Genomic DNA, 23,148 nt, shown 5'->3' on the forward strand with positions numbered 1-23,148 from the left:
ACATGAAGCCTCTCTCTATCTCCCTCACACTCAGCCCAAAAGTGGCAGGCCAAGGAGAAGGAACCTTCCCCTAAGCTCTGGATAATGTACTGACACTGAACTGACAATGCTGTGCTGTTACAATTCAATACTGGCTTTATCTTTTGTGGTTTGTGTATCTGTTCCCACATATTTCACATGTGCATGACATTTCCAGGGACATAACTCTGATAGCACAGCAAGAATGAAGAGGTTTATTTATTTGTCTGTGTATACTTCCAGGCTTTCCTCCCAGAAAGCAGAAGAGAGGGATATAAAATCTCACAGGATTACAAGTGTCACTATGATCACTGCAACTGAGATGTCACTGAGCACACATTGCACAGCTTCTGCTGGCCTCTAGTGGCTTGAGGCCCAGCCTGGCTTCTCTGCAGCCCTTCCTTGTTTCAGATGAGCTCATTCTACCCTCACAGCACTTTAGATGCTCCTTTTGATATATTTGAGGTTTCCTTACCATAAATCCTGTCTAGACAGAGCTGCCTTGGAAGGGAGAATGATCATCAACCCACCTGCGGTTGCAAGTCTCTTGATATATCTGTAGTTTGTGCTCATTCACGTTGAATTCTTTCAGTATAGCATCCCTGTTGGGATTCCTTAGGTTCATGTGGCTGTCATAGAGGAACAGCTGGTTATTAAGCTCCTCCTGGCGCTTCCGAAGTTGCCGACATGAGGAATAAAGCTCTTCTTCACTTTCCTTCAAAGGAATATTGGAAATCAAGGTAACTTGCAAAACACGTTCCCAAAATGACACAGAATCAACAGAGTTTGGGGGATTATTTTGTTTTCCTAACCACATTTTAATAGCTGCATAGAATGTTTGATGGGATGTTTCTGGAATGTTTCTGGAAACAAACTAACTTAGAAAGCACTAAAAAAACCCCTCAGCCCCACAGTCTGTCCAGCCATACCATCTTGACAGGGGCATCAGGGACATTCTAGCACAGGTCACAAAATTTGTGTATCTAAACACTTCTATCAGAATATTTTTTCCTAATAGAGCATGTCAGTCTGTTGAGGGAAGAACAGAAAATAGTGTATCATGATGACTTATCAGATTATAATAATATTAAAAACACATTTTTAAAATGTTTCATTTTTGGCTCTTCCATTATATTTATGTATCATGTGACAAGGTGACAATCCTGGGGATTTTCTATTGAAATACAGACTAAAGATCAAAATACTGACTGGTAAATAGGACCCCTAACAGCAGCAAGTACCCAGACAGTCAATAAAGACAGACAGATCCTGCATTTCTATGTAACTACAGCAATTCAGTACTTGCAGAGGAACTGAGTAAGTCTGAGTTTCAGTTGTAGCCCACAGTAGAAGGTCTCAAAATATTCCACAACTATAAAACAATCATCATGATTCCCTTTAGGACTTCAAATTATTTTAATACTTCAAAACTCTGGATGCAAAAGCTGCCTCTTTATAAAGTTACTGGTGGGGAATAGAACTAGCAGGACTGAAGTCTTAATTTTCACATCAGCAGCAAAACAAGATACTCCTTCTACAAGAAATGACATGCAATCGATAAATGTAATAAATCCAAACATTTTGAAAGGCAGCATACTAATAAGAATGCCTCTTTCTGCATTCAGTCCAGATCTAGGAAAATTGATAGCTTAGCAACACACCCAAGGGGTTTCAGTTACAGCAACATGATCCTTTCCTAAACCTTCTTTTTCCTCCTGAAACACATTCCTACGCAGGTACGGGTTGGAGCAACTGAAACAACCTCAGTGATATGCTACTGATTAGTATTTTAAGAGTAATTTATTTAATTTTTGTTTGTAAAGGGGTAGGAAACTTTGTATTCCCAAATCACAAAGGAAATGCAGATTGTTAATTACCAATTTGCAGGTGTAGCCATCAAGAAGCATATATACTACTGTTACTTGTTGTAAATAAATGTATCCACAAAAGTACATTTAAGGATGTCCACTTCAATCTTTAAGTCAAGAACATATACACCATTGAGGCTGACTGTAGTCAGAAAAAGCTGAAGAAATACATACACTTTCTGAAGGAAGTAAATCAATTTTCAAGCAAATAAGACGTGCTTATAAATATAACAACCACCTCAGTACAGTACAATTTCTACAATATCAAAAAACCTGTTTAACTTGTACAGGAACTGCGTAAGGCCCCACATAATAATTCACAAATGTACATGCTTATGTCTACAATATTTTTGCTTTACTATTCCTAATAAACTCCACAGCCATCTGTAATTCCTCGCCATAATTTTGTATTTCATCTCCAAGAGCACACAGATGGGCTCTGTATATAAACAGGCCTGTTATTAAATGGTATCATTTTATGGAGGGTCATCACTTTTTAAAAGGAAGCAGAGAAACAGAGGCAGCTTTGATCTTTTCTGATGCTTCTTGAATGATCTGGCAAAAGTTCTAGAGTTGACAACTTTAGTAAGCCTGGGTCTGTTGCAGGCTGCCAAACAAAAGGAAGTTTTTGGAAGTTCTCCTGCCACTGCATTACCACCCAGAGACACCAGGCATTGTAAAAACACCAAGCTGAGCTGCATCTTCATTTGGCTTAACAAGCAGAAGGGGCTTCTAGAGTGTGAAATGTGCTACTGTCAAAGGAGTCAGTGCTGACAGATTGGGGGACAGACTGCTGCTGTGAACAACACTGAGGGCTGCTCCTGCCCCAGGCAAATAATGATCTGGGTTCCTGAAGACAAGCCACAGCAGGAGGGATTTGCGATGCATCCACAAGTGATGTCCATGCTCAGCATTAGGCAATGGTGATTTTGTCGATTTTCTCAAAGGCAGCAAGCCCTAAAGCAGCAGTGTCCCAGGCCTCCTCTGTCAGACTCGAGTCCGTGAAATATTAACAATTTAAATATGAACAATTTAAATATTATCTTGAAAGGACATAGGTCTCCTGTTTACACACACACCACTGGGCTCAGCTTCTAGTCCTCTCCTGCTCTCAGAACCCCTGGCTGGCTCACAGAAGGAACCTACAGGAACCTACTACAGCTTTCAACACTGTCATTGCACACGCTGTCCTTTTACATCAGGTTTTATAAGGTGGCTTCGTACAAACCTCCACAAAGCATGTTTGAAAAAGGCTTCCACTCCTTTGGGAAAAACAGTGTGACTGAATTCAGAAATTCCCAGTTCAGTGTATGCAACTGCAGGCACAAATCCCTCCAGAGACATAATGACTTAAGAGTTCACAGAAGCTGATGTTTCAATCAGAAAAATAATGTACACTAGTGTGAAGTGCAGCATGGGCCTGAATGATTTGACAGACTACAAATAAGAAGTTGAACTTTTTTTTTTCTCTGAATCAGAACGGTGCTGGAAAGCACCCTGAAACAGCCACTTCCCAGAAGCATCTTTGAACTTTCATCATATCACAAGTATATTTAAATTACATAATATATTATTGAGAAAGACTCTGAGAAATATCCTTCAAATCAACATGATACAGCAGCACCCTTGGAACACCAACAAACACTGTTCACAGATCAGCTGCTTTAATGCCTGCATTCATGAGCAAGGATGCATCATTTTTTTTTCCCTTATGTGTTTTAAAATACTACTACTTCAAGTAGGTGTTTAGAGAGGCTTAAAAGAAGCAGATTAGCAGTTCTTTAAGAACCAGATATGTCTTCTCCTTGTTGGGTTGTTTATTTTAATGAAATAGTGGGAGAAATTACTATCTTCTATTGCTGAGGTGATTTCTTTTTTTATGTAGGACCTTTAAAAAAAAGATGATTCTATGAAGCCAAAGCTGATTTTAGCTAACTTTGCATGGCATCAGTCAGTTAACAAGGAAAGACAACGACCATGCTGTTACAGCAAAAACTATTGGAGGTAATGAGGCTTTGTTTGTGCATTATTTCTTTTAACAACCGTGTAATCTGTCCACCCAGAGGGAGAGTAACTCAATTTGTGCTATTTGTCTTCCCCGGTACCTGCAGAAGAAATGCCTGACAACAGCACATCAGACACAGAACAGAAAACTGAATCCTCAGTTCCTGCTTTCCACAAAGAACTGATAACAGACACACTAAGTGCACAAAACAAACCCCAGTGGTCCTCACCAGAACTTGTTGCATCTCACAGTGCACCAGAAGCGAGGCCAGCTCTATATCTTCACTGTAGCCATTCTTGAGAGGAACTGACCTAAAACCTGGGGCAGGGGGAATGAAAACAAAGGACAATTAGAGTCCATCAAGGGGGAATTTGCACTCACAGAAATGGTGCACACTGTGAACATTCTTCAGTGTTCAAATGCTCCTCTGCTGAGAGCAGGGTCTGCTATGGCAGTTGGAGAGAAGCAAAAGACAAGACTAGCAAAATTGAGAAACACCTGATTTCACACGCTCTTGAAAACTAAAGCCAGAGGAAGGAGCTTCATCGAGGCAGGAGGGAGCCTGGCAGCAGAGTCTGGCACAGTACAATAATGCTCAACAGCACCTCATTATAACCACTGATCTCACCTGATTTGATTCCTTTGATGGGAAAAGTGGCATGTGCTAAGAAGTTGGGATCACTGAACATATCCTCCTCGTAAACAACAAAGCGCAGGAATGCCAGATTTGGGTCGTAAATTTCAAATTTCACTTGCTCTGCATAAGGTGCCCAAGTTGGATTAAGGCCATTGTCATCTGCAATGAAAAGGAAACATTTGCAGGATGAAGCAATAATTTCACTTCATTCACATATGGGTATGTATCCCAGGACATTTTCTAGGCATACAGAAGCCCAAAAATCCTATTTACCATCTGTCTTATGCTGTAACCTTGCTTCAGAAAGTTTGTATTTGTTTACTTGGTGGGAGAACTAGGAGGAAACTTGGCAGGGATGAAAATCCATGAAGAAAAGCTATTATTTGTATTCGTACATGGACATGTATTTGTAAAGAGAAAAAAGAAAGCTAATTAATTTCTCATATAAGCCTCACGCTCCATATCCAAGAGAAAGCAGGAAAAGCACTAGGAAGATTAATGTACCTTGGCCCAATTTTTGTAGTCATGTACAGAACACCAAGATTTGCTATATGTGACACAACCAGGAAGCTTGCTCTCTAAAGTCTTGGTCACTTCCCACAGAAAGTTTAAATCATAATCATCTTCTCTGAAGTACTGAGGAGCCACAATGCACATTCTGTTTCTGATTCTGTGTTTATTTTCCACTGGTATCACTGGTTTGGATAATCAGAACCAAAGCCTGTTTTTCACCAGAGGAACACTGTTGCATCCAGAAATACTAAATGGTGAAATATGAAGTGGCTGAAATATTGTCCCATTTCAGTACTCTTTAAGTTCATGTAAACACAAACAAATTCCTTATCCAGAACTCCCCAGGACTGAGCTTTGGTCAGACTTCTAATGCATTGCAAGTTACTCAGTTTTACAGCCCTATACACCCAAGCTGTCTCCAAGGGAGTGCCAGTCTTAGAGCCTCAGTTTAAATAAACACAGTCTGGATCTCACAGTAGTAACTCCCCATTTGGGCCAGACTTTTGGGAACTGACTAGCACTGTTGGAGGCACTCTCAAGACAGTAATACTTTAAAATATGCAAATACACAAAACTTATGCTTGGGCAACAACATAACAGAATGGGACTTTTTTCCCCCAAACTATAACAGTTTTTTTTTCCTAAATTTGATATACAATGAAGTTTCTCAAATTAACAGGGCCCGAGATAAGCACGAGAACAAGACTTTGTGACTCATCAGTCCAGAGCTACAGTTAACTTACTCCCCCTATAGTGCTCATCCTCTGCTCACGTTGTTTAAGTACCCTGGAAGTACAACCATATCCCAGCAACACAGAAACCCAGATACTCACTCACAACTGTTGTCTTGAATTTGTTGTTATCGTATTCGGCCCCACAAATCTCAACCTCTACAAAGGGACAGGCGATGCTTCTACCAAGTTTAGGGAGATGACGAGCACCTAAAACCTGCAAAAGCAACTGTAAATTATAACCACCTCCCAAGGAAACTTGGAATCATTGTTGCTGAACAGAAGTAGCCTACAGAACGAGAGGGGGGAAAAAATCCAGAACATGGAAAAGTACACATTCTCTCTCTTGAATATGTTTGCATGTATTATCTGTGCCACCAATAACAATACCTTCCATAGTCTGGGCAACTCAATGATTTTCATTGTGGAAAAAAAAGGCACTGTAGCTGACATTCATTACACACAGTGTGCAGCTCCAGGCCAGGCTTGTAGCACAAGTTTTGTTATCTTTCTTCTCTCTTTATTACATACCCATTTCAAGACATTTCTGCTTTGAATTCACAGGCCGTTTACCTCATCTTTAAACTGTAGTGAAGAGTTTCCTCTTTCTCAGAAAACATACTTTGAAAGGACATGTCTTACTGCACAGCAACTGAGAACAGAAACAAGTCCAACCCTGTCTGGCACCCAGTCAAGATGGCAAAACTTTCCAATGATAAACTCATCTCTTGAAGAAAAATGAGAATGACATTCAGATTAAGTCATAGTGGATTAAATATGATGAAGTGGGGGTCAGTTTATTAGGTTTTCTGTTTAGTTTCTACATGTCATTATAAATATCTTTCTTTCACACTCAAAATCCCTAAACTAGTTAGTCTGCTGCTAATCAATCTCCAGTAGGACACTGCTACTAAGAACCCATTTGATTGGAAATTCAAGTGAGTTCATTTGATGTTTTTATTAGAAATTACACAAAATCATCCCAGGATTGTGGTTTCAGTCCTATAGCACGTTCTTCATTAGCATGATAAAGACATGTATTTCTTTTCAGGAACCAGTGAAGTTACTTTTATTCTCACACACACTGACATTTAAAAACAGTATTTTGACAATCTGTCAGATCTTGCTCTGAAACATAATAGCTTTATTTTTAGTTTTATAGATATTTATGACTTGTAAAAAAGCATAATTTACAAAAGAGATTTACCCTCACTGTCATAATCATCTGCAATTTCCTCTTGGAGTCATTTGGCAATGGGTCATACTCCTCATTTCTCATGCTCTCCGGCTGCAGCACATAGCCAGTGTGTCCATTCAAGGAAAACAAGGCATGGTTCAATTGCATGTATTTATCTGGGGAGAGAGTTAAACAGTCACAACACAAGATCCCCTGGAATAAAGCTAAGGAAATACCAGATTAACAGCTCCTCTCTGCAATTCTTTCTGGTCAGCACTTTACCAGAAAGAGCTGGAACGGTGGGAGACTTGCTTCCTTCAGTAACTGAATCTGACAGGCCATTTCTCACCAATTTTAATCCCAAAAAACCTCATCTCCATCCCCAATTAGCTTCCTATCAATGTGTCACAAACTAGCTGGCCCTCACCAGGAAGTGGAATACAGCCTTCCCTGTGGCTGCACAACCATTCATCCACCTGAAACTCACCGTAAACATGTCTCCTTGCTTATCACAAAGAGATCGAGGTGAAACAAATCTTTCAGGGTTTGGGGGCAGTTAGGCTCAGAGACAGGGCTTTTGGAGATCTGTTTCTGGGGCCCAGCTTTGGATGGCAACCCACACATTAAAAAGCAAACTAAACACCCTTTCTTGCAGGAAGTCCAAATAAATAGGACGGTGATTAGAGAGGCAGAAGGGCCAGAAAAGGGCTCATTTATAGTGAAATGGAAGATGCATTAGATCCTTTTTCAAAGGGAAAATTACCTGGAGTTTGGAAGTTCAGAGCCACCATCTGGGAGCCACAAAGCCAGAGGCGAAACGGGTCATAGTTGGATGAGTCAACCCTCTGTCCTTTGGGATAGACGCGAGTCAAACCCTTCAGGTTGTACTTCAACAGCTCCAGTGGCTTTTGCTTAACGATGCTCTCTGCCTTGGTTTCCACAAAAGAACGGATTTCTCTGAAATCAGGACTGTCTACACAGGGATGGGAGGAAGAACAGTGGTTACCAAAGGAAGAAAGATGTTGACACTTATACTGTATTTTTACCAACACTTTGTTTTACTTTGTTTTGCCTTGTCCTTTAATGCAATAATTGGCACAGTTTTCATGCAGACACGGCAAATTGGTTGAAAATCAAGGCTGAAAGTTAAAATTGCCTGCCTGCCACACGCTTTACAGAAGGGCAGATAAGAGCCTGTAGTCATGTTCTCATCTCATTGCTAATAATGTACTTCTGATCACTATAATACATATTTAAATGAGACATCTTTTCCTAGGTTTAAATGGGGAGAAGAAAGGGTGAGCCAGGGTTAGCCAATGCCTCAAACAATGACTATAATTATAATGTCTTAAATGCAGTGACAGCTTATTAAAAACATTTGCAAAGAAACTTAAAGAAAAAGGGCACGCTTGTTGGCTTCTCCAGCAGCAATGACAAAAAACTGGAATAAAAAGTACATATTTCAGTGTCACAATCCACAGCTGCACTTACAGAGGCCCAGTTATATTATGAAGCCATACATCATTCCAACAGCTTAGTCCTGGCAAACATGTTCTTACAGTAAAATTTAAAAACGCACAGTAAACCTATTTATGAAGGTTTTTTACAAACAAATCACAAGTGTTCAGCCAGAGATTTTAGTCTCAAAAAAGTCAATTGAGATGTAACTAGTGAGCTTCCCCATGGAATATACATCTGAGAGGGTGCCTCTAGTTAACTAATTAAAATTTGTGACAGTTCTTTTGTGATAGATGAACAGCACCAAGTTCCCTGGTGTACAGCTTCAAAGTGCTATTGAAAACTGCCTAGGTGAGGCAGAACTTTGTTTTCCAGTAGGATAGATTTTATCTTCAGACCTAAAATCCCAACTAACATCTGTAAAGATAGTAGAAAGGGTAAAATTCCAATGTAACATCAAAGGCAATACCTAAATTGTCCTTGGTTTTGCTTGTTGGCTTGCAGTAGATTACCAGATCAGATAATTCAATAGCAATTAACTGATTCTTTTCCCAGTATTTCCTCCTGTTCTCCTGGAAAACATAACAAAGTTTTAGATGATAGGCACACTGAGTATTATGGCACAGTAGCTCCAGGGTGCACTCTAATGAATGCCTTCTCTGGTGCCCAGATTCCTACCTGAAACCTTACACACTTGCACAGATGTAATGGCCTTTCAGATCCAAGTCAGAGAACAGGCAATAAGCAAACAGCGAGGTTTAGCTGGGAATGTACTTTTGGGGTTTTTTTGGTGGGGAGAAAGGTGGTGTTTGGGGTTTTTACAAGCAAGGGTTTCACTTCTTCCCTGATCAGTCTTGCTCAGAATCCTGGCAACATTTTTTTTTTCTTTTAATGTGGCTCTACTCAATTCAATTTTAGTTACATTCTTAACCCTATACCTCATATAAATGCAAATGTATGCAGAAAAAATGCAAAGGGTAGTAAAGTGTCTCTGTATCTATTTATAATCCTTGGCAGAACTTAAGTCTTGTTAGTAACTCCCAAACAGTGAAATTCAAACCCTCTGTGCATCATTCTTTTGTTGTTTTCTATTTGTGCACCAAACCCATCATGTTCTGTAAGAAAATCATGTGCCATCTTGTTGAAATCCCCACTACTAAACCCACTCTCTACTTCCACGTTTGCAAGCACCTGCTCTGTGGAAGCTGAGCAATGTTCCCTGCCAGCAGAGACTGGGAACTGCTGAAAGCAGAAAGACATGTCCTGAGTGGAGACATTTGGGCTGGAGGCTTTTCAGGCATAAGAAGCAGCTACAGAATAAAACATGTTAGAAGAGTCCCATACTGAACAGTGATTAGCTTTGGCACAAAAGATCATGAAGCAGCAGCAATCAGGAAGCCTTCTAAAAGAATTCCCTCAACAAGACAAACATAAAAGGAATGAAAATCAGAACTAGGGAGCCATGAGTTTCCAGAATATCTCACTGAACCCAGGATTATACATTGAAGTCTAAGAAAGACAAAGAGGAATACAGTTTTTAGACTTGGAAATAACCTTCAGAAAAAGCTGTACAAACCTCATTGTACTTAGTGATCCACCACAGTTCCCAGACATTGCTCAACAGTAACCAGAGCTCCAAGCAGCAAAAGATCACTTTTAGGTGGCATGAGCTCCTCTCTAGACAGAAACCTCTAGTGATAACCAAGCAGGAGAGCAAGGAACAACTACCCCGGGGAGCATGGCAAGTATCAGTACTGAGCAGAGATTACAAGATACACGAAGCTTAGTTTTATTTTTTGTACATAACAGACATTGCCCAAAACCAAACTCATTAATAAATCCCCATGTATCACATTGCAGCAGAGTCTTAACTCACTGTGCTTTTTCCTTCCCAAAATTCAGCCTGTTAACTGTACTGACAACAAGGGCCTTGCCTCATCTTCATCCCCTCCCCATGCTGCAGTCAGTCTATCATGTGAACTTTGTAGAGGCCACGCTGTGAGAAAGGCCTCCCAAGTGACAGAAATGAGTTTTAAAGCATCTTTGAACACAGACTGTTTAATACTTCTCCAACTGTACGGAGAGAGAAAAAGCGGCCAGGTTCCTGAAGAGCCATTGTTGTAGCATAAAAGACATTCGATTTGGAGACACTTCTTTTAGGTCATGTTTCTCTTTTTCTCATTTTTATTTCTAAATGAAAGCCTGGCACAAGAACTGTATCTCTCCTCCCCCAACAATAGGTCAACAGCTCCTGTTGCTTCTCCCCTTGCTGTATTTACAGTCCTCTGCTTGAGACATCAACTTGTCTGCTATAAATAGGATCAGGACAACCCTCAGAGCACTTCCATTCCACATGACAGATAAACAGCATGAGCCAACGTGATACTGAAACACATTTTCCATCAACCATATCACCCACTTAACAATAAAAGGTGAATAAAAGCAATATAAAAAAAAGAGTATCCTTAAGAACAGCCAAAGTAACGACTTTTTGGTCAAGTCAGAGACTTCTTAAATACTAGAAAGGATTACAGGGAGGTAAATTAGTACATCAGAGCAGGAAAAGCAAGTCCTGAAGAATGTCTTTAAGTGGCAGTAGAGGGACATAGAAGTTAAATTTAGGCAGAATCCTTCAATTTTTAGGCAAGTTTTTGGAAATACTACTATTGAAGAACAGGGAAACCCAGAATGTGGTTATTAGTTACAAACAGAGTATTAGCCAAACAATTCTCTATCAGTGCCACTGCATTCACTGGAAAATAGTTAGCAAAGAGGAGGAGTTTAGAGAATGGCAGCTCAGATTTCACACATTCTCACTGGTGGATTCACAGCTCTGAAAAGAACAGTCTGATATCGGAGCTTCTGCTGCTTAACACTGGGATGAACCAGTGTGACCAGCTGTAAAATTGCAGTGGTATCTACTCTGGCCTAGCAAGCACACTTCACTGAGGGCCAGGGTGCATCACAGACAGTACTCTGCTGGAAAACTCCTGTTAACATCAATTTATGTAAAATGCTAATTCACCTACCATTCCCCAGAGAGGTTATGGAACAAGAATCACAGCATCAATAAAATAAACAGACAACAGCACTATGCAAGAGGGTCAAGGACCATGTGAGAGCAACATATAGCAGTAGAGGGCAGCTAAAGACAAAATCTATTGTAAATTTATAGCAGTACATTATTTAAAACAACAACAGATAAATTTGTAGCAATACCTCTTCTGCTGTTTTCCAAGTGATCTCACGGATACTTTGGTACCATTCAAAGAGTTCTTCTACTTTATCAGTTGCAAACTCAACACATGGATCCTCTGGATTCTTAGGTTCCAGAATGAAGACAAAAGGCTTTTTGTGTTTTCCTTGTGGCATTTTCACTATTAGGTAAAACCATAGCAAGAAATTTATACTGAAATCCAACAGCTCTTTTTCTAAGCTGCCATTGTTGATTTATTGCAGCAGATACTGTTAGGAAGTTTCAACGTATTAGTTGTACTGGCTATATTAATACAAGTAGGTGTTTGGGGGGCTTGATTTGGTCTTTTTAAAATCCCTCCTGATAAACATAAAAGAGTCTTCTCAACAGAGAAAGGTCGGGTGTCCATATATAAGCACCAGAAAATACATACCAACATTGTACGTATTGAGCACCAGAATGCCACGACACAGAGAGCCCAGTGGGTTGTCCTCAATGATCTGAAAAACATGAGTTAAATCTGACCCTAAATCTCTTGAGTGAACATGCACAGGACATTAACAAATAATAAATGTGCACCATTAAATCTAATCTCAGCTTTACTGAAAGCATGCCCACTATGATGTTTGAAAGCCTGTGTTTAAAAGCCTGTTTTCCTATCTAAAAAACACACGAGGATCTCTTCAGTGAGAGCAGTCAAAACAAGATTACTTTGTAGTAGCTTCTGTCCTGACACAACTGTTCATTTTTCAAGTCTGCTTAAGGTTACAGTAACCAGGGGGCAGGAAATGTAATACTTGTGGTTTTCTACAAAGACTTCTAGAAAATCATTGGAAGTGCTTCAGAAGAACAAAAGAATTCAATGTTTTATTTTTAAAATTCAAAAATGTCAAAACTTATTACTGTGGAGTTCTGTTTTCTTTTGTTCAAGAGCTCTTTGTCCAAGACACGGGACCATATTTTTTAGATTCTTTTGACAAACAGGATTGGGTTAGCTATGCATAAAAACCCTATAATGAAGAGTAAAATGACAAGTAAGGTGTGTTTGGACATATAATTTTCTTATTTGCAAATATTAAGACAGTGACTATAAAGGAAAACTAGTTAAGTTTCAGGCATGTTATTGTTTAGCCAAACTATGAAAAATCTAAACTGTTTATGATTTTTATGAGCAGGAAACAACCAGAATCTCCTAAAACCTCACCAATTCAGCTATCATAGAATCACAGATACCTAGGGGTCCCTTCCAACTCATGATATTCTATCTCCTAAAATAGCTTTCAGCATGGGATGCCCTGAAAAAAATATTCAGCAGCAGAGAACAATGAAAAATGCATTCATTCCTCTATTCTGTGCTCTCTCAAACACAGCACACAGAGCTGTGAGTGTATAAACCAGACTTCCACTTCCAGCAGATAGCCAAGGAAATGTAGTGTTCAAACCGTAACCCTCACCTGATTTTCAAGCTCAGCAGAGCTATCAGATGACAGATCTTCAACATAATTAGATGGAAAATAATGTTGGACTTTTTCTCCATAATCCCCCTTCCACCTGAATTTAAACAGAAAAGTAGACAGAATGAAAAAAAAAAAATAGTTAAAGAGCTTCAACAGGCCATTAATGAAGCAATAATCCCCAAGAAATTGGTCATTAATACCCCACACTAGATTGTCTAGCTGGCTATCACCAAAATATAAATGATGAAGTAGCTAAAAGCTCTAACAAAGTGATCATTAACTGTAGTAACAGATGATTTCGGAGGAATTACAGTTACTGTAAACTGCAATTAATGACTTAAGAGGCTTTTTCCCCCTCCAGTACTAAAAATACTATTATGTGGTTGATTACCCTGTAGAAACTACAGGGAAACATTAGATTCCCAAGCTTTCCAAGCAATTTACAAGCCAGCTAAAAAAGAAAACCTGTTATGAAAGGAGACTGTACAGAGCACTAAAAAAGGTGGGTTTGATTCCTGAGAAATGCTTAGCAGAGCAAGGACAGAAGCAGAGCAATGATTGCAATGATAAGAGATGCATGACTTCCCAGAACACACACATGTCCAGGAAGGGTAGATGGGAAAAATACTGGATATTATGGGAAAATACTGGATAGTATGGGAAAAATACTGGATATACCAGGCTATGAAGGTTCTGCAGGCTGAGGTTATTGCTGCGGGATAGAAAAATGAAAAAGACATGAAAGGAGAATTGAAGATGAGGGGATTTTGTGTTTGGGTTTTTTTTTTTTTAATACACTGGCATTAAGATTTATAAGGGCACAGTTAATAAGCAGCAATCAGACAACAGGCAGTTTTTAAAAACTACTACTCAAAGTTCATTTTTTCCTCCATCTAGTAAGTCACCAGAAGTTCTCCCAAGAGGAATCTTTGTCCTTACCAGCCTCCAGTTTCCTTTGTGACATTATGAATTAAAGCTCCTCGAGAGAAGCTCAATTCATCACTCCTTTTGGCTCTGTAGTCATACAAGGCTTTCACTGTTCTCTGAGGCTTTAAGAGAAACAGAGCAAAGGGGTCATCTGGGGGGACAGGTCATAAAATAATCAATAATGCAATCTTAAAAAAAAAATAGGGAGGATTGGATTATTTTTTGTTGTGGTTATGAAGCTTAGAAAACAAAATACTAAAGTTCCAGAGTGACATCTATTGGTGGAAGCAAGTGATGCTACTTTGGTATTCTTCAACTATCATCTTGGAAAAGAAGGAAAAATAAAAAAAATTTCTTTTTTGGGTGCTGCAATACAATTATGGTAGAAAACAAAAATTAAAAAAAAAACCCACAAAAAACTACAAGGTGAAATATAAATCCTCTATTTTTATAACACGTGTTCATAAGCATTTGGAGTTTTCAGGCTTAGGTGCCTACAAAACCTCCACTTCAAAACCACATCAGCTATCCTGCTGGTCACACTTCCTTTAGGAAGACACGCAGTTTTAGCAGGATGAGCTAAACCGTTATCTTGAATTTACTACTACACAAATGCTTCAGCAGCAATGCAAATTCGCTGGCCAAAAAGACTAAAAAGAATTAGTCACAAAATTTACAAGCAGGTGATTTTCTTGAGAATTTACAAATAGGTAGGCACTAGCAAGAACTCCAGATAAGCAGTGTTTGCTGTGACACTTGTTTTTAAAATGGTATCTATCTCTTAAAAGAATAAAAACTCTAATAACTCATTAATAGACCAAAGGCACCAGATTTTTATAGAAAACACATGAATAAAGCCTGCACTTATTTGTGCATGCAGAACATGCTTGCTAATGGAACGAGTGTGTACAGACACCCACAGGCACAGAAATGTTCATGTTGTACTTTCTTTCCATGAAGATGTGGCCTTCTCAAATTGAACCCTCTCACAGGTATTTAACTTGGGAGCCCACCAAACCAAATCACCTCCACAGACCCAAGAGCAAAAAGTGCCCAAATGAGCCCAAGTGAGTCTAAATGAACAGGATTTGTACAAGAAAATAGGTGGGTACAAATTCTGAAGAGAGGCTAGAAAAAAGTCACACCCTTTAAATTTCTGCTGTCCAGTCCCCCATAGATCAAGCAGCCTGATGCTTTCAGTTCTTTTTATTACTGCTAACAGGAAACCAATAAGTCTAATTTTCAGAAGTCTACAGTAAGTGTGAATATCTCTCTTTAAGCATACCACTGTGGGGGTGATTTCACTAGGTTCCACATACATCCTGACTTCATAGAGTGAATTAATATCTTTTTCCTAAAAACAAGAAAGAAAAAAATAATCAAGTTTCAGGAATCAAAAATTATAAAAGTACTTCATGTTTATAGAACTATCATTTCTGAAACCACCTTTTTGATAGCACATAGCCCAGCAGAAGAGAAGGGAAGCCAGACACCTCTGTTTTGCTCACTTCTATAGTTGAACATAACTGAAGATGAGTTTGTTATTTAATCAGTTGATGCCTCAGTTTAATGAACAGCAATACCTCATAAAGGTATCACTTAATCAGTCAAAAGGTTTTTTGATTGTGATTACTCTTCTGTGTGCAACCAGAAAAGAAATACCTGCCCTTATGATCTCCATGTTACAGTACTTTTGTACCAGTATTGGTTTCACTATTAGGTAAGAACTCTAAACAATATACAGAGTCATATTTTCATTTTATTCTCTCCTTGAAATTCCATTTGAACCCAGTCCTAAGATACAGAACCTTTGCTGTAGGCAACATTATATAAATCCTGAGGTCTAAAATCTTTTTAGTCCCTTTTAGTCTCCCCAGAAAAAAACAAAATCCCCAGGTTTTGATTTCTTCAGACCTGCCAGATGTAATTTCCTGCAGCTTCTAAAAGACATATACTTGAAAAGTGAAGACAGCACCTCAGGCTTTCCAAAGCAAATCTCCCTCAAAATGAAACACATCCATCCAGATAGTAGACCTTTATCCTCAGCCAATTATCCAGGCTCCTAGTTTAGTCAATAGCCAGAGATAAGTCTCTTGGGGAGATTTCCTCATGCTTATCTCAAATAGTCAGCCTTCAGAAGTACCTTTTACCACAGAAGGCAGTAGGACACTGTCCCTGAAATGTCCAGAGTGAGAGGTACAGCAGAATATTTCATTTTTTCTGAAGTACTTAGCAAATGGCATCTGCATGACCATTTGAAGAATCACTGCCCACTTCAGCAATAGAAGACAGGGCCAACGGTAGGCAAGGCTATTATCAAAAACTCATTTTAGTAGGGCAACAACTCCCAGTACACAGTGGGGCTTCTCTAATCAAATCATGGGGAAGGCAAAAGTTGGCCTGTAATCAAAGATGAAGCTGTCTTTCACACTTTTGTGAAAGAAGTCAGTATAGGCATCTCAGTTTCACAGAAAGTGACCTGCTTAACCTCCCCCAGAGATCCTGTACCAGAGGCAGAGCCCAGCCCAGCGCCCCAGTCCATCCCAGTATCCCAGTACCGTGCTGTAGCGCTCCAGCAGCTCCTCCGTCACGGGGTAGCGCAGCTTCATCTTCCTGTACAGCGGGTGCTTCTCGTAGTACGTCACCAGCTCCACCAAGCTCTCGAAGTAGGCCGAGGTTCCCAGCACAAAGTGCTGCCCCTCCTGCTGGATTCGGAAGTGCTTCACTTTCCCCTCCGCTCTGCGGAACAAGGACACAGCTCAAGAGGTGTCGGTGTTTGCAGGGAGAGCACCAGGGCTCTGAACCGGACCAAAGCTGCTTTGTGCACCTTCATCATGTGAAATGACTTCTCCCTCTAACAAAGTCTCTTTTATTCAATTATTATGATTATTATAACCATTTTGGTATCTACAGAAATCAATTATTAAAGAAAAAAAATCTCTTGTGGTCAAATACAAGGTTTGTGCTTGCATTGATAAATGCAGTAAAACCATCCATTGACAACCATCCCACCCAAAAAGACCCCTACACCCTTTTCAAGATGCTGCTTTGAAATGGTTTTATTGAGATGCTGCAGCTCCAGTTACTTCAATATCCACCTTGGTAACAGCAGAAAACTTCAACCCAAAGTACACAGGAGACTGGGGAATTTTGGACATCTTCAACAAACAAGGCATGTAAGTAAGCAACTTTACATGTTGCTAAATTACACATTTTCAGAGAAACACAATTTTCTCTGAAGGCACGATGGAGAACACTCCAATTCTATATATTTCATTAATGTTTTTACAAGAATCACAAAACTATTCAAAACTATTTTCCCTGGCAAGAAGAGCCAACAATTTCACTTTGACATTTCAGTTATCTGACAGGTCAGGATTTCTAGGTGATAGGGAAATAGAATAATTGATGAATCTGCACTGAAGGAAACTTCAAAATAACACCCTTTAACAAGGAGTGTCAGGGAATGAAAGAAGGGCCATCCATAGTTCTGTATGCGAAGAAAGGGACAGCTGGTGCTCAAACAATCTTTATAAAAGCATAAACGTTTAGGCCAGTCACAAATCAACTCTTGCACACACTCTCATACATGGGCCTGCTGCACAAATCAACCACGGTAATTATTCATAGTTTGAAAGCAAGAATAGCATGACTCTAAAAAACCATTATTTTTTAAATAAGAAAAACCAGAATATTGTTGGGCTGCTAGGTAAGGTAATCCTATCTGTCTTTTCTTACCTGAAAGTCATGGCAAAAGAATCAGGTTCATCTCTCTTTCTAATGAGAAAGGCTCCATCCCGAGGAATTCGCATGAGCATGTCTTCTGCCTCACCCCGACTCAAGTTGTTATAGTACCAACTGCAACAGTCAAAAACCAGAACGGGCAAGGCATTACAAGGCTTGTCAAATGTCATTTATGGAGAATAACAGACAGCATTATTAACAACAGAGTTTCAAACGTTCTAAGAAAAATTATGCATTAGATTTTCCCCATCTTGGGGAAAATAAACTGCCTGTGACAGCAGTTTATTACAAAACATTGTAAGACAGCAGTTTATTTTGGATGAAAGCATCACGAATATATCAGAACACCTTGTCTGTCTGAAATCATAAAACATAAATCTGCATTTGTTCCTGAAACAAAGGAACTGCATCCTGCTTTTAGTCTGCCATTCGGTTTTCAGTACTTATTACATTTTGACACAGTAGATTTAAGATAAAGCCTAAACACAGACAAAAGAAAGACACCAGGGATTTGAATTTTTATTCAGAGCTTGATTTTATCTTTCACCATAGGGATGGAGCTGTTTTGGCTCCAAAGTGCCTTCAGTGAAACTGTGGCCACTTATACTGGCAGTGTAGCTCCAGCTTCTGCAGAAAGGCAGGAAATTCTAACCTTTAAATTCTCCTTCCCCTCTCACTGACTTCCAAGGTTATGTGTGGGTGGTCAGTGACTCCCAGATCCCAGGGGGGCAGAAAAAAAAAATTTAAAGTCACAGATTAGCATTTTACATGCAAAGGAGATTTACTTTTGCCCACTGCAAAGAAAACAGAACAAAGGGCAGTGATTACAGTGTTCTGCCAAAAAACAAGAATAAGCTCTGCCCAGGATCTATGGCAGACAAATACCAGCTGGAAATAAACACCATGCTTAGTTCCTATCACACGGGGTGAAGTCAGCCTAACCAGCTCTGACAGGGTGAGGTGGTGGGTGGGATTAGGCAAACGTAGCTGTTTGGGCTCACTGCCCCAGTAACAGAGCTTCCAGATGGCACAGACCATGACCACTTAGTGTCCAAACCACAGCCAGCTACTAAATATCTAACCCAACCCGCTGGGTGTTGTAAAACACTGCACAGACAAAGGAAGAACTGGCACATTTCCACAGCATTACAGTTCTCACTGATCTGCCAGCTGCTGCTAGGAAATTGCTTTCTCAGTGACCACTCTTTGTTGTACCAGGTTCTCACAAAGTCAGTGCTCTCACTCAGCATCTTTCAGGATGCCTATTCCCCCAGCTTCCACGGCCAAGCAACACTGAAGCGTGCTCCTGAATCCAGGGGATTTTCTCTGCAGAAATCCACGCCCACCTAAAGCAAGGCAAGGGCACTGACATGACGGCAGTGCTTGTCTTCTGCTCTACGTACGCTTTGGTCTCGTGAGGGCTGGAGTTAGGCACAGCATCGGTCAGGCGCAGCTCAAACTCAGCACATCGCAGGTGGGCCTCCTTGTAGTGTTGGATGAGATCATAGATGCTGTCAAAGGTGAGGTTGTCTGTCAGGTAGTATTTCACAGTGTCCCCATCACTGGTGGAACGGATCCGGCAGTGCTGGACTCTGCCTGACCTCCTGAAGGAGTAGAGGGGCCATAAGGGAAATGCAGGGTTTGCAACAGATTTTCTTCTTTCAAAGCATTTCCCCACCCATTCCTGGTCAACTACTTGGAGAGCTTGTGAAGAGGCAAGAAATCTGTGTCATCTCGTAAAACAGCCAATGTAACAAGTAACAAAAATTCTGACATGGGAGGCTACAGGACCAAAAAAATAATTTTCAACTGACAGTAGTTTAAAATCTGGCATAAACTTATTCTGTAAAATTTGCTCTGACAGCTCTCTGATTCAGAAATCCATCTGAAGCTATCCCTCATAATGTCCCAACCAGAAGAAAAAAGAAAACACCAAACCCAGACTACCAAAAACAACCAACCAAACAAAAAAAAAAAAAAAAAAAAAAAAAAAAAAAAAAAAAAAAAAAAAAACCAAAAAACAAAAAAAAAACCAAACAAAAAAAACCAAACGAAAAACCAGAACCAAACCAAACCAAAAAACACCCCCCCAAAAAAACCACAAACAAACAAACAAAAGAAAAACCATAAAGAAAAAGCCCCCTGAAAATTCTTTATTATTTTCCTTTAGAAAAATCCTTACACTGAAAAGATCAATCTCTGCTAACAAAGACTAACTCGTGAGATTACCTTTTCAGTGTAGAAACCAGCAATTTATCCCTAAATTAAAATATCTAATTTTGGCCCACTCACTGAGGAAATAACAAATCCTGTATCCTGCCAGAACACTAGAAAAGTTGAGGGGGAGGAATCAAACTGGTTATTCCTGCCCTGACAACCTTGCCAAAATGCACAATGCTATACTGAAGTTTTTTAGAAAGTAGTCTTTACCAATCCCATCAACAACATTCTAGTGCTATTCCTACTTCTTCTCAGCTGTAAATATATAAATGCGTATTTGAAAAATGCACACATTTTTGTGCAATGCCATAAAATAAATAAATCCCCCATTAAATTTGTATGACAATGACCATACCAGAATGACAAGGTGTAATCATCAGGGAAAGCTTCACTTTCCCTAACCAGGAATGTCCCATCCTTGCCACCCATTTCAGCACAATATTCCTGGAGCAGTTTCTCAGCAGTTGTTCTCCCCCCTTTCATTTTCCCATGGAACCATTTCTCTCTTAAGTGCAGTTCAGTGCGTTTCACCTCCTAGATCGGAAAATAAGAATTTTTTAAAGCACATTTCTAATTTAATGACTTTGAAACTAAGTACTTGTTATTGGTGATATATAACAATTTACTATTTCAGGGTTTCAGCTCTTCATAGGCCTGAACTCTCCAGCCAATCACCTTTTTGTTACCCTGCTTTACCATCCACAACAGCCAGGTAACACATTAGCAACACAATACACATTAGTTCATTCTGCTTAGTTTAAGAATAGCAGTAAATTTAAAAGACTTAGTGCACACATCAGCACTAGCATATAAGCACTGAAGTTATATTTCATTGTCCTTGTACTCCTCTTTGCAAGTCCTCAATTAACCAAGGGAAAAAGTTATTTTATTAAAAATAAGGTTAACTAGAGTTGACCTTGTCAAAGACCCTTTTTTAGTTCTTTTATCTCCACACTTATCATCTGATATGGAACCTATACAGTTTCATTGGCATAAAAAACACACATCTGTAGACATTGAAAGAATCTGAGATAATAAAAAGAACATGCTTAAACAATAAAACACAGCCATCACCTTGGATGAATCTTCATCAGCATTCTGTTCTATATCATCACTGAATGAAAGCTTTTCATCAGCAATAGCACAGTAGTGCCGAGTCCATTTCTGAAAGTTAGGAGATATTAAAACAATTAACAGAGGGAAACTCACTAACCACTCTCAACCACAATCTCAAAACAGGGTGCAACAACAAAAAAAATACCTTCTTCCCATCATCCACACCTGTTCAACGGATAATATTACTTACACAAATATTAAGAAAATTTATGTCAATTTTCAGTATTACAGAACTGAGTAACAACCTGCAGCAGATGTCATAGAAACAATACCTGTTCTATTGTGTCCCACATGTAAAGTTCTCCTTGTTGCTTCTTTTCTTCTTTCTTTTCTTCCAAGTTCACATCAATATCTCCCTTTGGCCCCAGTTTTTTGTGCTTAAAAACAAGAAAAAAACCAACATACATACACTCAGAGAGAACCACACATAAAATTGGTCATAATGTTTCAGCACACTCAGTGTTACTGGAAGTATCTCCCTCCATTGCACAGCCACCTTCTGTCATTATCATAACAGCAGTTGTTCCACAAGGAAAAAACAGGGTTGGAACTTCTTTCTTTAAAATTTAGATCCCATAATAAAAGTTAGAAAAAACTAGTAGAGGTATCATTGAAGCAGTGAAGAAACAAGTAGTTTGATAAGATCTCACCAATCTTTAGAGAACAGAAAACATGAAGTGACACATACCAAGAAACAAGGATAAACAGCAATCCTTCTGCAGAAAGCAGCACATAAGGAACAAAAATCAAAAGGAAAAGATAAGGAATTAAAATGAATGAGGAATTCACTCTTTTATGACAAAAATGAGTACAAGGGGAAATCCTTTATGAAAAAAGGAGTCAAGTTCTACTTTCCTTAGAGGGTTCACAGAAGTGTCTCAAGGGGCCACAGACAATATCAATTACTTAACTGCAGTTAATGATGGGATTAATCATCTCACATCAGACCTCAACCACGTTCAGTTCACACAGCCTACTCGTGGCTGATTTCAGTTTGATAGACCTATCTGAAAAATCTCACAGGCCAGAGAAGTAAGTGTTGCCTCTGACTGTTTACTGACAACATTTTCCAAACAAAAGCCAAGCAACACAACCAGGTCACTGGCAGGTGCTGATCTATTTAAAGACTCGTCAATGCCCTTTTAGACAGCACAGAGTGATATGGATGTTCTCTTGTGCACACTCATAATAGTTTGTAATTCCCTTTAAACCAGATCTGTCATGTTACTAATCATGTGCCTATGCAAGTTCCCTCTCTGCTCTGCATGGAAACAACAGACAGTCTAGGGAGGACAAAAAAAAACCCAAAAACTTAAGCACAGAACTTTTGCACCTTATAGTGGGGTTCTATTATTTCCAATCTTACATTCAATACCCTTATTTCTTCCATTCAGATATTTAATACACAGGATGCAATACTGTTACAAGAGCAAGAAAACAGAAGCATGGACAAAAGCAATTATTGTTTTACTACAGAGATCATGAGCAGCCCTGAGATTCTTCACCAAATGTTGCCATTTGAAAAGTTCTACCACAGTTTCAGTCTTCTTTTGGTTATGTTGTTGTTGCACAACAGAGCTGATGTGGGCACCTGCACTGCCCACAAGGTAGGACACTAATGGGGACTGCCTTCTCAGAGCAGTGCCTCTGTGTTTCACAAGTGACTCACTAAACTGTGTATTTAAATCACACTGAGTTAGCAAACACTCATCAATTTGTGAAATCCTCACAACCTCAGTGTGCAGCCGCAAGAGCTTTGGGTTTCACTTGAATGAAAGGCAGTCTTGAAAAATAGTAATATTGATCTATCTTTCTATTCAAGAACATAATTCTGTCATTTTTATGCCACATGGTGTAAAACCTCTGTGGTGAACATCTGCAGCAGTGAACCCTTGTTGAAATTTTGAGTGACATTTCAGGAGCTGGAAGACCTTTAGAAAAGAGCTGACGTTTGATCTGGCACTTGAACTGCCAACACTTACTGCAAAGAAAACCAAGAGCAAGCACTTTAATACAGAGTTTTACAGAACACTGTACATTACTGTCAAATGTAACCAGTAAACACTTCAAGCAAGGGGTTT

General features: G+C 39.4%; 1 protein-coding gene across 3 annotated transcripts in view; it reads right to left on the reverse strand.

Moving 5' to 3' along the window:
• Window positions 1-23,148, reverse strand: part of PLCG2 (phospholipase C gamma 2) — a 56,921-nt gene that overhangs the window by 2,768 nt on the left and 31,005 nt on the right. For all 3 annotated transcript variants that reach the window (XM_032121823.1, XM_032121824.1, XM_032121825.1), the window contains 18 exons: window positions 21,340-21,444; window positions 21,026-21,115; window positions 20,307-20,485; window positions 19,135-19,335; window positions 17,726-17,845; window positions 16,546-16,726; window positions 15,273-15,341; window positions 14,000-14,109; window positions 13,058-13,154; window positions 12,037-12,103; window positions 11,627-11,784; window positions 8,877-8,979; window positions 7,713-7,922; window positions 6,980-7,125; window positions 5,875-5,989; window positions 4,520-4,687; window positions 4,121-4,209; window positions 549-733 (listed from right to left, as the gene is read on the reverse strand). In XM_032121823.1, coding sequence (XP_031977714.1) covers window positions 549-733; window positions 4,121-4,209; window positions 4,520-4,687; window positions 5,875-5,989; window positions 6,980-7,125; window positions 7,713-7,922; window positions 8,877-8,979; window positions 11,627-11,784; window positions 12,037-12,103; window positions 13,058-13,154; window positions 14,000-14,109; window positions 15,273-15,341; window positions 16,546-16,726; window positions 17,726-17,845; window positions 19,135-19,335; window positions 20,307-20,485; window positions 21,026-21,115; window positions 21,340-21,444 — 2,393 coding nt within the window. The remainder of the gene's footprint in view (window positions 1-548; window positions 734-4,120; window positions 4,210-4,519; window positions 4,688-5,874; window positions 5,990-6,979; window positions 7,126-7,712; window positions 7,923-8,876; window positions 8,980-11,626; window positions 11,785-12,036; window positions 12,104-13,057; window positions 13,155-13,999; window positions 14,110-15,272; window positions 15,342-16,545; window positions 16,727-17,725; window positions 17,846-19,134; window positions 19,336-20,306; window positions 20,486-21,025; window positions 21,116-21,339; window positions 21,445-23,148) is intronic.

Source organism: Corvus moneduloides, chromosome 12 (assembly GCF_009650955.1).
Source record: "Corvus moneduloides isolate bCorMon1 chromosome 12, bCorMon1.pri, whole genome shotgun sequence".
NCBI classification, from domain to species: domain Eukaryota; kingdom Metazoa; phylum Chordata; class Aves; order Passeriformes; family Corvidae; genus Corvus; species Corvus moneduloides.